Below are 16,864 nucleotides of genomic sequence, written 5' to 3' on the forward strand. Positions count from 1 at the left end.
CCAGGTTTTAATTGAGGTTATCACATTTCCAAAGATGTCCCTTCCTGCAGAGGGAGAGATCTGGACAAACACTTCAGCTCTTGGAGATGGAGTGACACAAACACACCTATCCTCACAGCCACTGAGCTGGTGCATTAAAAGCAAAGAAGGAGCAGAAACCAAGAGAAGTCCATGTATTGGGCTGGCCTCAGTGTTCTGTGCTTGGCTTGGAGAGGAGCTTTCATCCTGTTCAAGTGCTCCAGCTCTTCAAAGGAGAGCAGAGTGCCCTTTTCAGCAGAGCCCTGCGACTGCAGCTCGCCAACACTCTTGTTGTTCTACTTCAAAATCACCGCTTTCACACAGCCATGTGAAATGCAAAAGCACATTCCTCTGTAAATTGATGGGGTTTTACTTCTTACAGGCAAAGGGCTCAACAATTTATATAAAAAATAATTCTTCCCTACATGGGAAAAAAAGCCAGCTCTAGATTTTAGGGGAAAAAAAAAAAAAAGCCTGCATTACTCTAAGAACAGGACTATTGTAACACACTTCTATCATCTAATGTGGCTCACAGGAAAAAACAGCAGCTGCTCTAAGTAAAAAGCTCCTTCTTCCCCCAAGAAGGCTAAAACGTGGTTGCAGAGACTTGTATGTTCACGCCAGTAAGTACTGCAAACGTGTTTTAAAATCTTGCCTTCAGCTGCCCCATCCTTGTTTTCTTTGTTGCACTATATTCAACAGCCTGGGCCACTCAAACTCCAGGGAAAAGAATGGAAAATTGGCCACCCTGCTGCTTTGAAATCTCTCCTCTCTTCTGGCACAGACATCAGAGGCCAAGGTGATGACTGCCCTGCAAAAGCATCTAATGGGTCTAAAGACCATCTTGGCACAGCAGTGGAGGGCAACACCACCCGTCAGTGTGGCCTTCTGGGGACCCCACAAGGGAGGAGTCCTGCTGCACCCAGACCCTCCCAGGCACTGAGCCAAGGGAACTTCCAGAAGAATCAGGTGGCTTTGCACTGAGCTCCTCTTAGAGCAAACAACAGCACTACACTCTGCAAAGGTAAATCTTCAATAAAGGGGGGCACCTACCAGCTTTTCTGGCCCCTTGTACTTACAGGACTTTATCTCCTGTATTAAAAAAATATATAGGAACAAGGGAGGATTAGAGGGCAGTGGTGCTTCTCTGTTCCTGGCTATATTTTAAACTAGCTTTGAATGTTTTCCCAAAGACATACTTCAGGCCAAATTCAGGGAAGCCAGTCTGCCCTTACTGCTCATCTTAGACAGGAGATGTACTACAAGAAGATCACCACAGTTTTCCCTCTTTCAGGGCAGTTGCTACCCTTTAACCAATTTAATTAGCACATAACATTTTATACAAAACTTAATGAAACAAAATATTAAAAATATGAACTGCAGGAAAAAACCTGGATAGATTTCTGGGGCAAACTAAGTATCAAATAGAAAATAAAGCTAAATCAGTATGAAATCATTGATTTGTTATCTAAATTGGTATATTTTGATAAAGTGGTTGTACTTTTATCATCAAAACAACAAAAGACTGATTTTTTTTTTTTAATTTCATAGGCATATGTAATTCATTTTAAGTGACCAAAAGTACAAACATGCAGGACTGGCAGCCAGCCAGTGGCTGACCTGCCACAGCATCAGTGCAAAACTTATGTACAAAACCTCATCCAAAGTTTCAGAATGTTTGTCCTACACTGACTGAATTCTCCTGAAAGACATAAGGATTATGGAGAGATTTTCTCTAATATGCAAGTATAATTTTTTTTCCCTTATAGGAGACCAGTTTCTACAGTAAAATACAAATATGCAGAATAAGAAGTTGAGTTGCCACTCTACATTTCCATCTGCAACTTTTAGGGAAAGGAGGTTACCAAGAATAATTACAGTTTCTTTTTGTTGCTTGTGCCTTTTTTATATTAAGTTTGTCATTTGATAGGAAATCCAACCACAGTCATCATAATTCATAATACAATGACTGATCAGTCCCTCTGGGGCGGGATGGGCGATTCAGCAACCAGCTCCCAGCTGAGTCAGAAGTAGTCTGGGCTCAAGCTCTACCACATTCTCTCTCAAAACATTGAATAAATGCAGGAAATTAATACTAAAATTTGACAAGCCTGTCACCTGTCTCCTCCACTATCTGTCACAAGGGATTTGAGGGATTACAAGTCCTCCACAGTCTTTTAAGCAGCCCCCACAATGAGGACAATTATAAGGATACTTTGGAAATGCTCTGCAGAAGTGCTTGGGAAAGGACTCATCCTGTAAGTACCCATCAGCTGCCTTGGAATGGCTTTATTTTTATCTTGTTTTCTGCCAGGTAGCACAGGTAGTTTGTTTGCTAATGCACTGCCTGCACTCTCTGTGCTTCGTGCTGCTGCGGGCAGGAAAAACTGCCTGGGGAGAATGTGGTTTATCTTTTTACTCACACAGACTGAATTAGTTGTTATGGGAACACCATTCATGCTACTCATCCAGAGTAACTTGGTTTTCCTGTAACTAAGGGCATTCTTCCAGCATGAATCTACCCATACAGGATCTGCAGAGTTTACTCAACACCTGCATTTAACTTGGTGCTTTAAACTCCAAGTTAGGGCAGAAGATCACTAAATTCTGAATGTTCAAGGAGAGAAAAGTAGAAATGCAATGCACACACAGTTTGCAAGTCAGGCTTCTCCTCTGACCTTTGGTCATTCTCTCCATCAATGTGTCTTCTATGAATTTGTCCAGTCACTCTTCAAACTCAGGCAAACTTCCAAGGTCCACAGCCCTCGTTTTCACCCTCTGAATAGCCTCAGAGACTGTGCAGGTTTGTTAGGGAACTTTCTCCTGCTGGCTTTTAGGCAGAAGGCAACAGACCCTTCAACCTTGACTGGTTTTGTCCTTCCCTATACAACTGGCCACGTATTTCACATCTGTGCTTATCAGCAAACTCCTGATCCATGTGAAGGCCGCTGTCACAATACAGCTGCAAAGTTCCTTCAAGAGATTTTGGTGAGGATTTTTATCAAAAACCATTGGAAAATCTAAGTCACACAAAACCAGTTCATCTCTCCAGAGGCTGCTAAATCTCTTGCAGAGCTCCTTCAGACTTGCAGTGCCCTGACCTTCATATATCAAGCTTCCTTGATATACCAAGGAACTTCCTTCATATATCAAGCATGTCTCTCCTATCAATGCATACACTAGCCTTATTACTTAGAATAAGATTTTTTGGTTATTTGATTAAGACATGTTCTCACAGCAGCACACACCAACCTCACCCACTGTGAGCATACCTCAAAAAGCTGATTCTGTTCCATGAATAGGAGAACAGCCCCTGAGAGCAATGATATGTCCAGATCAGATATCAAAATCAGAACAATTCATACACCTTAGCTAAGTTTCCCAATTTAACCATAGCATACATTATCTTTCACTTATTCCACCGATTTTCCCAGGTGTGTAAAGCAACATAAAAGTACTGGTATTCAACAGAAGGAGAAGCTTTGAAAAATAATCAGAGCAAGCCTGTCCTAGCAGGATAATGATGGTCCAATCTTCAATTCTGTACTTGCAAATTCAAAGGAAACTAAGAATGGAATTCCAGCTTTATTCCTCAACTTTTCAAGCTACAAAGAGCTCCCAAAAATCAGTTTTAACTTCAAGATTTCAATTAAAAATTAAATAATTACGTCCAAACATTCTTTTTAGTAAGTTCTAACAAAACAAGTGTAAAAGAATAATTTTGCAGCAGGCTACGTTCAAAGCAGTGTCAATAGCTGACCTAACCCTTACTCAGGATGCTCAGGAAAAAAAAGCATACCAGTTACAAAGCCAGCTGTCCTTCCTTCCTCATCCTAGCTATTACCCGAAGCAGTTCAAAAAGTAGAGAAGGAGATACAAGAGATAATCAGAGCAGTGATGTCAGCAGTACCTGAATAACCTATTGTGGGAGACCTCTCCTATTGATCTGCTAATGGCCTCTTCAAACAGACCTCACACTCCAGGAACAGGAGCGGGGGTAACAGGGTCCCAGTCAGAAACCAATTACATTAGCTGGACTAGAGATCACTTGTTTTTCCAAGAAAATGGAGCTGCTTCTCAGGTCAGCATGCATCTTGGCTTTTGTTCCTCTTTCAATACAGCTTTGTCCTCTGTGACCAGGTTTTGGGGTCAGACTTTTCAAAAAGCAGGACTCTGCACCGAGACTCAGGGCACTGCTGCTGCCTGCCATGGTACAGCTTGAAGACAGCTCCCTCCTTCCCCACTGGAACTTGTCTGAGCCACACAGCTCAACCTGTCAGCTCTGTAGTTCACAGGCTTCTTTCAACATTTCCTCTTCTGTTTCAGATCCTCAGCTTTCAGATTACAGAGAAGAAAAGCAGTTGCTCCCATGAAACCTCTGCTCCTGCATCCATCCAAGACAGATGCTGTCGGCAATGCACTCGAGTATTCTGCCCACTCCTACTCCAAAGAAACCAGAACTTGGCTCCTGCCATTCCCATTAGTCTGACAAACTTATCAATAGCCTCATTTCTGACATCTTCCCACTTCCTCCAGTGTAACACAAAGAGAGAAGAGCCATTGTCCGTGAACACCAAAAACCTGGAAGCATTTAAAAACCCCAAAGATGCCTTTAAGAGTGCTGGCAAGATTGTGGGAAACACAGCAGACACCTTTAAACCTCCGGCTCACTTTGTCTTCTCCTAGAAATTATTCACAAAATGACCGGCCTCTTTGCTGCATCTCCTGCCAATACCTGCCTACAGTCAAGCACCCTGCAATTTAGGGGCATAGGCTTAATTACACTGGTAAATTAAAGCATCCATTTTCCCCAGCTCTAGAGGAACAGAAAGCATCCAGGCAACAGATACAGGCTGCTGGCTGACACATATTTGCTTTCCAAGCAGTAAAGTATCGACAGCTTTCCAAAATAACCACTCATGTCACACACAGTATCCATAACAGCCTCCTAAAGTGTGTAATTTGTGGTGGCATAACAAGTAACATGCCTCAGGCTTGTGCAGCGATACTTTCAAAACAGAGAGTTTAATGCTGTCTCTGTGGCACATGTGCTACCTCTGCATGTACAACCAACAAGTCTCCAGTGGCCTGGTTGCAATTCCGATTGTTTCTCAAAACCAGTCTGTTCTGGTACAAGGACCAGTGGACATCAAAGTAAATTACCCCAGGGAACCTTCAAAACACTCAATTCACTCTCTCCAGATTGCCTATGGCTGCACTGAGCTTGATCAGACCCCCTTCAAATGTTAATTTTTTTGTAGAAAAGCCCTAGTCTGTTCACTCATTCTTCAAACAGAAGCCAGGCCATGCCTTTGGTTATTCACACTGCCTTTCTACAAATGCTTTTCAGCTCTGTATCTTTACCCAGAGAACACAGACCTGCACTCAATAGTCAAGGGCATGGCAAGGAAGAACATGACAAGAGCAACACTCATTGCTAATATCAACAGGGTTTTGATCAGAAGTGTGAAGATGTTATTTACAAGTGCTTAACTTCAAATTGTTCCTTCTGAAGAGCAAGAAGCACCTTCAGGCCCCACTCTCATTTACAGAATGCCTAAAAATTATCCCCCAAGACTCTTCTCTCCATATTTACCTATGAAAACTATCCTTCACTCCTCCATTTTCTCACATACCAAGTTCAGGAAGCAATGCAGACAAATTTCTGAAATAATCCCATCTCCAGATGGAAGAAGTGCATGCCCCTTGCCTGCCATAACCTTGTCTTTCAGCAAAGCTATTTTTCATACTACACTTGGGCTTGTGTCAGAAATCAGACTAATGATACACGTGCCACATTTCAAACACCCTGGCGCAAGTTTCAATTGCAAAGCCTCTAACAGCAGCTTACCACAGCCAAGGTCCCCCCAGCTAGAAGGCCACAAGCATCCCAGTTCTGTTCTACAGCAAGTGTCCTCCTTCTGTGCACACATTTTTTTAAAAGAGCTCGCTATGCTGCACTGGGAGCAGACAGAAAATGGGAAAGGATTTTAAAAGCCAGAATCACAGATTTTTTTTACCCCTGGTAATGTTACCAACCACAAGACAAGCAGCTTTTGGTCATCACAGAGACACACCTAGGGAGAGCTTCTTGCTTGACTGCCCCTCACCACACTCACCTCGCCTGAGTAACTGTACTTTCCCTTCAGGATCTGCCGGTACAGGCGGGTGCGGTTGTCGTCCTCAAAGGGCATCGTGCCGCTGAGGAGAATGTACGAGATCACCCCCAGCGCCCACATGTCCACGGAGTTCGTGTAGGGCTTCCTGACCAGGATCTCGGGAGCGATGTACTCCGGGGTCCCACACGTGGTTTTCATCAAGCAGTCATCCCCCTTCTTCCGCGCGCTCGCCAGCCCGAAGTCCGTGATCATGATCTTGGAATCCGTTCCCGGGTGATAGTACAGCAGGTTCTCTGGCTTCAAGTCCCGGTGGGTGATGCCCAGCGTGTGCAGGTACCTCACCCCATCCAGCACCATCTGCAGCACCCGCGTGGCGTCCCTCTCGGTGAAGGAGCCCTTGGCGATGATGCGGTCGAAGAGCTCCCCGCCGGTGGCCAGCTCCATGACCATGTACACGCGGTCCTGGGTCTCGAACACCTCGATGAGCTGGATGATGTTGGTGTGGCGGACGCGCCGCAGCACGCTCAGCTCCGACTCGCACACCTCCCGGCCCTCCCGGTACTTGGTCTCGATCATCTTGATGGCGTAGGGCTGCTTGGTGGCCTTGTGCTCCACCCGCACCACGCGGCTGAAGCTGCCCCTCCCGATCAGCGCTTTGATGTCGTACTTGGCCGTCACTCGGGGGTCGAACTTGGCGCGGTATTTGGCCACTTTGTTCTTGCGGGGCTCGGGCTGGTGGGCGGGCAGGGGGTTCCCGGGATAGGGGTTGGTGTGATGCGGAGGGGAGGGAGAGCCAGCTTTGATGACAGCCCCGCAGTCATCTTTGATGAAATGCTTGTATATGTCACTGTGGCCGGTGTAAGGTTCGACTTTTTTAACCAGGTCTAGCTGCACATCTTTGGGAGGCTCGGGAAGCACTTTGCTTGTCCCACAGCCCATCACGGACTGGTGTTAATTCCCTATCAAGGCATGTTCCCAGGGCAGCATCAGCAGCAACCGCATCCGGGGCGATTCCCACATCCGAATCTTAGAAAAAGAATGAGAAGAAACAAGTAAAGAGGAATCAAGGTAGTAAAGATTCAAATGGAAAAATCAAAACAATAGGACCATGCTATCACAAACTGAGAATATGGGATTTTCACTTCTCTCGACTACAGAACACGCACGGTGCTCTGCTGCTTTCATCACAAGTGAGTGAAGGCAGTGCCTACAAACATTCAATCCTGGTCAGAACAGATGTGTCCATGGAAATCACACAGTATCTCTCTTTATGAGGGATCATTTGTTTTCTGCTCCCTGCTGAGCCCTGAATCAGTCACAGAACAGCTGAGGCTGCACAAGACTTCTGGAGGTCTTTTTGTCCAGACACAATTGCTTAATAAAAATCAAATAAAGGAAAAAGTCAAGCATTTTCTTAAGTTTTGTTAGATCTGCTCAACTTTCTCAGTCAGCAGCCAATCCAAACCCTTTAGTTCTGAATTTGCTCACCAGAAGGTCCAGAGAGCACCTCAGCAACTTGTACACTGAACCCATCTTCCCAAGATTTTCTTTATATTGAATTTGTACACTGTCTTAAACCTCTCGCTACTTTGCTGCTGGGGATCAATGGAACAGCAGAAGAGGCAGGGACTATGGAGACAGAGGCACACTGGTTTTAAGGTCCTGCTAAAAGGGAGATGTTCACTTGCCCAGAGCAGCTTTTAGTCAGCAAGTCCCTCGTCCTCCAAACCCTGAGAAATCAAGGTGGGCTTTCACATCTTTCGACAATCTCAATTTTGCTTTATTTTACATCTTTAGGCACCAAGTGGCACTTCTGGCTTTCCACACGAAGCTGCCTGTAAGAAGTAGAATTCCTACCAGCTGTTCCAGACTAGGAGCTCTTGTCCCTCACACTGTATTCCAATAGAACCAAACCAGCTGCACTTGGGCAAGTCTTTATGTGCTGATTAAAACAATATGACTGGTCAGGAGATGGGGAAGCCACCTGTGGCTCTGGCAGTCACTGGGCAGTTCCACATTTGCCCTTTTTGACTCAGAGCCCACCAACATGTGCCTGAGCCTTCACAGGAGGCTACAGAAAGCTATTAGCTTTGAAAATGTCATTTTAGGTCTTACCATCACCAGGAGTATCTCCACTCATGCACCACCTCTCCAAGCAACTGCTCAGCATGAACAGCAGAAAAGGAAACCCAGTTGGTTTTCCATCAGGAGAAGCAAGTGGAGAAATAAGAAATGTTTTAAAGGGACAGCTGGAAGAAGTTCAGACTCTTCACCCAACCTGGAAAGAAAACCAGGCTTTAGTTAAGATTCAGTTTTATAATCAAACATCATCAAAGTAACTTCTCAAGGGAGAAGTTCCCTCCTGGCAGCACCCTGAAGTCAAACAAGCCAGCCACGCACAGACATGCCTGTAGTAGGGTGCAGGCAGCAGAAATAAAAAACAACTTCACAGAAAGCCTAGCTGACTTTCACCAAGCACTGCCCTGGACATGGGGCTTCATTCAGATTAAAACAGCATGATAAAAAATTAAGAGCTCCGGCCAGTCCTGAACAATGCCTCCCATGGGCACTTTTCCCAGCATTATTGAACCTTAAAGCACTTTAAGTTAACAAAGAAATGGAATGAGAGCATCCATAAACGAGATTATTACAGAGTAATTCAACATGTAGAGAAGGACTGGTGTAAACCATCCCACCCATAAATAAAACCAAACAGAAGAATTAAACACTTGAAAATTCCATCTATAAATCCACTAATGACATTAACTGAGATCTGGCAGCAACTCCAGCATGTCAGTGGCTCCTCTTTGTATACTGAAGTGTTCCAGTGAAGGCTACTGAGCCAGAGTCAGCAACCAAATGCTTAACTCCAGATCAGTGCAGGACACGCTCCTGTGCAGTAATCAGCAAGAACGTGGGGAAAGGAACTAAGATAAATTACCAGCTCTCCGAGTGGGAAATCACATACTCGGCACGCGGCAAACCACCTGAGCCACAGCTGGAAGTGCTGGGAAGGAACACGGGATTTGTGCTTCTCCCCCTGCACACTGGGCTCCTCGCCTGCTGTCTCTAACGCGTCTCCGACGCGCCTCTACTGCCTGGCACAAACCTGGCATAACCTGGCATGCCCACTGCGAGCTTCTGGTGCATTTCGGAGGGGAAACCCGGGGCTGGGGCAACTGTGCCGGAGCCATGGGCTGGCCAGAATCAGCCAAACCAAGCGGGATTCCCAAACCCGTTTGTTTTCAGAACTCATCCCAACCCAGGCCGTTTGTCGCTACACTGGAAAGGGGACCCAGGCCGGGCCGGTGCCGGGAGCTCGTCCCGCAGCAGGTTCGGCTCCAGGCCTGGGAAGCACCGGGCCCGTCCCGCTGAGGGGACACTCCGGGAGCGGGCAGGGGTTCCTCCCCGGCCCGCCCGTCCCCGCGGCCCAGCGCCCCGGGCAGCGGCAGGGCTGAGGCGCCGGGGCCCGCCGCGCCCGCGCTTCCCGGGCCGCACCACCACCGGCCCCGGGGTGAGGGTGGGAGGGAAAGGGAGGGGAACCGGAGCCGGTGCCGGGCGGTCCCGGGGGCGCCGATCCCGGACTCACCTCGGCCCACTCCGGCCGCGGCGCGGCACCGCCCCCCGACGTCATCACCGCGCGCCGGGGCCGCCCGAGGGGCGGGGACACCGCGCGCGGCGATTGGCGGAGGGGGCGGGGGGCGGGGCCGAGGCGCGGGGAGGGCGGGGGCGCTTTACCGCCCCCTGCCGGGGCCGCCGGCAGCGCCCGCCCGCGGCTCCGGGGCGTCAGGGGCTCCAGGGCCGTTAGGGGCTCCGGGGGCGTGAAGGGGTTCCGGGGCGTGAAGGGGTTCCGGGGCCGTTAGGGGCTCCGGGGCCGTTAGGGGCTCCAGGGCCCTGAAGGGGTTCCGGGGTGTCAGGGGCTCCGGGGCCGTTAGGGGCTCCAGGGCCCTGAAGGGGCTCCGGGGCGTCAGGGGCTCCGGGGCCGTTAGGGGCTCCGGGGCCGTTAGGGGCTCCAGGGCCCTGAAGGGGTTCCGGGGCGTCAGGGGCTCCGGCGTCACAGCAGCCCCTGGGGCCCCTGAGCCCCGCCTGGCACCCCTCAGGGCGCTGGGACCCCTCAGGGCTCTGGGACCCCTCAGGGCGCTGGGACCCCTCAGGGCGCTGGGACCCCTCAGCCTCACAGGGCCCTGGAACTCCTCACCCCCATGGACCCCAGGCCCTCACTGCTCTGGCCCTGCTGTTACCCACAAAATCGGGTTTGTTCCCTGGCGTGCACCGAGCCGATAATGACACACTCCAGACAGACATCGATTGTTTGTTTCAGAGCTGCCCCAGCCTGGGTGCTCGGTGCTATTCCACAAATCCAGCACACCACGCCAGACTTTCTGTGCCATTATTTACACAGAGAAGCGCAGGGTTAGTAACTCCCCAAGGACAGCCCCTCTATTAAGATTGGTTAGTAATTTCCATAGAAATCACATAACTCCAGGTAACTTCCACTCATGCTCAGGGGAAGGACCTTCACCTGGGCAGGGTCTTTTTGACCCATAGCATGAATTTTAGTGTTACCATGAAGATAGCTCAGCTCTAGGGACGTGGAGTATTTTGCCAAGTTGGCAATGTTTAGGTAAAACATTGGTAAACACAGGTTAACATCAACATCTTAGTTTATTACATCGCTAAATCTTGTTAGTTCCAGAACGTTCTTGAGTGAGAGGTATTGGCTGCTGCCTGTTCCACTGATTAGCTCTCCTTTTTTGCTGATTAGGTTTGAAAGTGTACAAAAGTCTAACATCAAAGAACATCCTGCCTTAAGGTAATATTGACATAATCCACATTTTGCAGCACTGTGACCCTCTTGAGCCCCGTGGGTTCAGCCGGTGGCCCCTGGCAGGGGCGATGTTCCCGCTCCCCATGCTCCTGCCTCGGAAGAGCGGCCACAGTGCCTCCTGTTTGGAGCCAAATCCAGCTCTGACAGCTCCCCAGCAGCGCCTTGGAGCCCGCAGCCCATGGAGCAGCTCCGAGGGCTCCCCGCTGGGCTGCGGGACTCTGGAAAAACATTCCCTTTGCAAGAGAATTGCCCGGAAGCATTGGTCCTTCTCCTTGGCAGGGAAAACCCGGGCCCTGTAGGACAGCTCTTGTGCACAGCAGAATAACGAGGCACATTCCTTTCTCCTTTCTTTGCCCCAGCTAAGTGCCACAAAACCCGCAAAGTTTGCTTGGTAACTGCCCGTGGACTTTCTTCCTCATATCCTTTCCTCATCCTCCAGCAAAACACTCCACGTCCCGGCCCTGGATGACCTGAAAGCAGGGAGAGGAGGGATGACACCTTGCAGGGGTGCTGACGGCACTCCTTTCCCCTGGGGACATACAAACGCAATGCTGTCGGGCTTGTTTTCCAGCCTGGCTGTCACGTCATTCCCGAGGCGGTTCAGGTGGAGCGGGGCTATTTTCACACTCCTACCATGCTTTTAAAAATAGCCGGGTTTATTTTAATGCTCCTGGGATCTTCAGCTGTTTTAAAATGATTAGTAAGTCATAATGTAGTAAAAGTTGTACCTGCTGATGCACGTTATTGTCATCAGCTGCTTCTCGGTGTAATTCCCAACAAGGCGTGGGACTGTGTGAGGGTTGAGAGGGGGCTGCCTGGGCTGGAATTGACAGATCTGGTGAGTTGTGCAGTTCTCTGCAAGGGAAACTCCCCAGTTCTTGTTGTCCCACACAGTAATGGTGCTGCTGGTAGGTTTTCAGCCCTCTAATCCCGTCACTTTCTGTATGGAGATGTTTCCTCAGCCACTCATCCCCTGCACTGTCCCTGAGAGGTGGCGTAACCTGTGTCTGACATGTGAAACCTTGCACGTGTCCCTGTTTAAGTTGATCCTGTTACTTTAGGCTGTTTCTCAAGGTCATCCCAGCTTGGTTCCACCATCGTGTTTCTCTCTGTCATCCCGGCTGGTGGGTGTAGAGCAGTGGGCTGCCTCACCCCGGCCCGGGATGCTCACACAGGGATAAATGCTCAGCAAGGATGTGTTTCCCTCAGGGGATGCATCTTCCATTAGTCACTTCCTCACAGCTTTGTTTCCTGACCAGCCTCATGGGAACACTGCATGAGGCTGTTCCGGGTCTATCACCGCTGAAAAATATCAAAGAGCCAACAGGCATCGAACCCTTGGGCCAGAACCACGGACTTCTGAGAACCTCAGTCACCGCAGCTCTTGTATTATTTATGCTGTGGTGGTGTTCTGAGACCCACTGGAGCCAAGAGAGCTTCACACCAGACATCTGCACAAAGCCAACATCCTCCTGGCAAAACACCCAGGGATGAGGCAGGGAACTGTCTGCTCATCCTTGCGATCCACTGCCTGCCAGGTCAGGCACCCGGTTTGACTTTGGGATCATTGCCTGTTGATTCCTGATGCCTGTCATTCCATCAAGAGCCTTTTCTGCAGCTACAGCAGGAAGATTTCTGACTGGGATAAGCACCTTGCTGCTGGGGCCACCAGCTGTGAAGCTCTGAGCACTGAGAGGCTCCTCAGCCGCTCATCCTGCCAGGCTCTGGGTGCCTGGGCTCCCACCAGCACTGCTCCAGCCAAAAGCCATTGGGTTTTTTTCTCCCTCCTCCAAGAGGGGACTGGTAACAGATTTCTGACACACTCACAAAGCGGTGCTGTGCTTGGGCAGGGTCTAACAGTGGGATTTCCGGCCAAATGGGCTGTTGTCTCCTTGTCTTTTTATTTTTTTTTTTGATTTTTCCCTTCCAAGGTGCTGCTCTCCGGAGAGGAGCCTCCCCCTGCTCTTCCATGCTGACCCCTTCAGGAATCTCCTGCCAGCTCTGATGCCCAAGACCTGCAGCCTGCCTCCAGCCCCATGGGAAGGATTCAGCCCTTGAGGCAGGAATGTCTGTGAAGAGTCACAGAATCCTGGGATGGTTTGTGTTGGAAGGGACCTTTAAAGGTTATCCAGCTCCAAACTCCCTACCGCGGGCAGGGACAGCTTCCACCAGACCAGGTTGCTCAGAGCTCTATGGTTGAACACTTCCAGGGAGTGGAACCCTAGCCCACTGCTCCCCTGGTCCTGCAGCATGGCTGCTTCCTCCTGAGAGCCCTCACCCCTCTGCAAGGATGGGTTCCCTTAGAGTTTTGTATCTCCTGTTAGTGGCTTCTTCAGGGCTTCTCCTTCGGAAGCTGCTAAAGGCATGCTGGGACCAGCGGGGCGATGCTGGGTACCCACAGGTACCCAAGCTCTCTCCCTGGAGGTGCAGAGATGCTCCAGAGCTGGCACCCGCACCAGCATTAACCCTGCTTGGAGCAGGAACTTCAGAGATCCCTTTGTATCCCACACCTGCCTGTGGTGCTGCCAGCTGACTCCAGAGTCTCACTGGGGTGCAACAAGCTGTAATTCCCTGTGGAGTGGTGGGAATGGCTGGAAACACCTCCAGCATTCCCCTTCCCCAGCACCACAAAGATGCCTAGGACATTGCTGCACATCCTGAGCATGGGGCAAATTGGGGATCCCGAGGCTTCCTGCTGTGCCAGGCCCTAGGAAGCCAGGAGACTGGGGCCCCTCATCTGCCACCAAATGGATGGGGTGAAGCGGGAAACCTGGATTTCCTCCGAGCTGCATCCCTGCCCTGTGTGGCAGCGAACCCAAGCTTCAGTGTCCATGCCCGGCCAGAGGTCAAGGTTGTCCCAGCAAGGCTGAGCAGAGGTCGTAATGGGAGGATGTTCAATTAAAGCTGCTTAAAAAAGAAATCCAACTTTCCATATGCCTCTGTGGAGAATAAAACAGCCCCAAAGCAGAGCGCAGATGGGGTGGCAGGCGGGGGGCTGAACACAGCCCCCACAGCAGAGGTGACTCCAGCTCAGCTGTTCCCACTGCCTCCGATCCACGGGGATTGAGGTTGTCTTTTGGTGTTTCCTCATGGAAACTTGGACATTTGGCTCAGCAGAAATCCCCACGCAAACTCGGACACTGGCCAGCCCTGTGACATAGTGTCCTCCAGGCTGTGCTTGTTTTGCAATGCTCCTGCTCCCCCTGGGGTGCCAGCAAAGCTGGAGGTGGTGAAACTGGTGCCTCGTTGGGGATGCCAGACTGGGACAGTGGCACCGGGGCCATGGAAGGGCAAGGAGCCATCCCCCCTCTGCTGGTGGCCTCCACACCAGTCTATCCAGTTAGAGAAACCCAAGTGCATCCCCACAGATGAGGAGTAGTTCCCCAGCTGGCACCTTCATCAGGAGGAATTTCCCTGGGTGAAGGAATGGAGGGTTCAGCCATCGTGTGGCAGAGGCATTGGGTGGCATGGTGGGAGGTCGGCCCTCATGTCACTGTGCCACGTGTGCTGTCTCACTCACACAGCCACCTAGAATAGTGTCACCATCTGGTTCCAGCTGCCCGGGGACACAAGGGCCTCCCTGGCTCCTTCTGCGATTACAAAAAGTGAATTCAAACACCAACTCAGCTGGACTCAGCTGGCCTTTATCCTTTTTTTTTTTCTTTTTTTATTAATTCAGGTTTGTCTCTTAGAGAAGAGAGAGGGAGATAATGTCTGCAGAGCATTTAATCTTCTGCCCAAAGAATAGCAGAGAGCAAATTAGGATCTACTCCAATTAATTTGCCTTGATGGGCAAAATCTGGAGAGCGGCCATATCTGGGAATTAAGAACAAAAGCAGGGAGTGTAAAGTAGGTCACCGGAGTTTCGTAACCAGAATGAGGGGTTTTCACAGCACGCCGGGTGCTCCAAAGGTTCCCGCTGCCGGGATCCACCAGTCCCATTCCCCACCATCCGCTCCTTTCAGCCTGGACAGTTGCTTTACGATGCTGTCAGCATGCAGGGAGCCAGCTGTTTGTTCTGGGGACAGGAACGTGGATGTTGTCCCTTCCCACAGCAGGACACGGCTGCAGGACTGTCCCAAACCCTTAGACGCAATGGAAAGACAGACACTGGCTCAGTGTCCCAGTTTTGGAGCACCAGGGAGCTTTCCTGGGGTCAGCATGCCCACCCTGGCTGTCACACTGCTGCCCTTGGGCCTGCAGGAACCTCCCTGAAGGAGGATTGGGGTGACAGGTGGCACTGGGGTTTGGGCAGTCCTTTGCTGTGGACTCCTGCACGTGCGGTGTCACCAAGCAGTGGTGACCCACAGGTCCACCCTTTTCCAGCACGCCCAAATCCCAGCCCTGGCTTCCCAGAGCCATCCGTGCCTGCGGGCTGCGTGGTGGCACGGTGACGCCTTTCAGCTGCAAAACACACGTGGTAGCACAGCCAAAGGTGTGAGCCATGTGTGGTGACAAGTGGTGGTGCTCAGGACACGTGGTGACACAGCCAAGGGTCTGTGACATGTACGGTGACATTTTCCAGGACATGGGACCTTCTGTGGTGTGTCTTTCTGCACACAGGGTGAAACACCCGGAGTGTTTGGTGGGTGTGCGTGGCTCTTCCCAGGCTTTGATTCCGGCTGGATTGAAGCAGCACAGTCTGTCGTCTGCAAGTGTCACCATTGTGGTGGCAGCCTGTCACAGCACCACGCTGGTGACGCTCCCGGCCACCTCCCACTGCCCGGCTGCGATCCCACCGCTCCCACCCCCACGGAGGTGCGGCGGGCGCTGCGCGGCCGGCGCCCGGCTGGCGTTTATCCTCTTAGCCACCCTGCCGGGATCCGGCACTAATTCACCCTTAAACACAGGATTGTCAGGAACTGGGAAGGAAAGAATCGGCGGATTATCCCCCCGGCGCTGGCGTTAAACACGGGGAGCGGCAGCTGCCGCAGGAGAAGAGCTGGGGTGGTGTCTTGCCCCGTGTCCCATGGGGCACCGGCCCCGGGATCAGCCTCTTCCCCCAGCAAGGGCTGCTGGGAGCCCAGATGTTTTGTGTCCCCCCCAGCCAGCTCCAGGCTGGTTAGTGAGATAAATAACGGGAAAAAAACACACAGCCCCCCACAGAGCTGAGGGATAGGCATGAACCACTCAGCCCCATGGGATGAACCAGCAATCCTGTTAGTGTTTCCCAGACCCAGAGCCTGGCAGAGGGCTGGGACAGCCAGGGTGACATCCCAGAGGTGACCAATCACATGTTTAAGTTACCAGACCTCGCAGGAAGAGGTTTTATGATGAAACAAGCAGTATTTTTCCCTGGCTCAATGAGGACAGTGATTAATGAGCTCCTTGCTCACCTGCCGAAGGCTTTCAGCCGCTTTGGCATTTCAGCTGCAGGACAGCGTGGCAAAAGCTTCCCCAGGCCAAAACCACGTGCCCAGCTGCTGGAATGTTTTTGGGACAGCCTTGAAGTCACGGAAATCACAGAAACAGCAGCAGCTCACTACCCACGGCACATAGGAGCTCGTGGCTCCTGCTCTCCACTGAGCTTGGAGCAATCCTCAGAGAGGTGGCACTTGAGCTGTTGGCCAGAGGATTTTGTTGCCTTTCCCAAGTGGGATGGTTTCCCACATGCCAGCCAGATTTACCCACCATTGCTGCTGGGGCCTGGGGGCCACACCAGCAAGGAGCCCGTGATCTGTGCCACAGCTGGGGTGGCCCATTTGCAATTCCAGTGGCCCTTTAGGTGATGGCTGGGGAGTGAAGGCTGTGCCTGGGAGAGTGGGGAGGACGCCTGGCCAGCCCAGGCCTAGGGGAGCTGGTTTGCACTCTAGGCTTTAGTAGCTGGGAAAAATATCCTAACTTTTCAGCATAACAGTGACAGAGCATCTTCCACTGATAGATACAAGTTTAGCTAAGT

General features: G+C 50.9%; 1 protein-coding gene across 1 annotated transcript in view; it reads right to left on the reverse strand.

Annotated features, from left to right (window-relative positions):
* Positions 1-8,780, reverse strand: part of PSKH1 (protein serine kinase H1) — a 29,280-nt gene extending 20,500 nt beyond the window's left edge. The window contains exons 1-2 of the mRNA XM_068202976.1: positions 8,253-8,780; positions 6,138-7,163 (exon numbers count right to left, since the gene is read on the reverse strand). Coding sequence (XP_068059077.1) covers positions 6,138-7,076 — 939 coding nt within the window. The 5' untranslated portion in view covers positions 7,077-7,163; positions 8,253-8,780. The remainder of the gene's footprint in view (positions 1-6,137; positions 7,164-8,252) is intronic.
* Positions 8,781-16,864: the final 8,084 nt, after the last annotated feature.

Source organism: Anomalospiza imberbis, chromosome 12 (genome assembly GCF_031753505.1).
Source record: "Anomalospiza imberbis isolate Cuckoo-Finch-1a 21T00152 chromosome 12, ASM3175350v1, whole genome shotgun sequence".
Taxonomy (NCBI): domain Eukaryota; kingdom Metazoa; phylum Chordata; class Aves; order Passeriformes; family Viduidae; genus Anomalospiza; species Anomalospiza imberbis.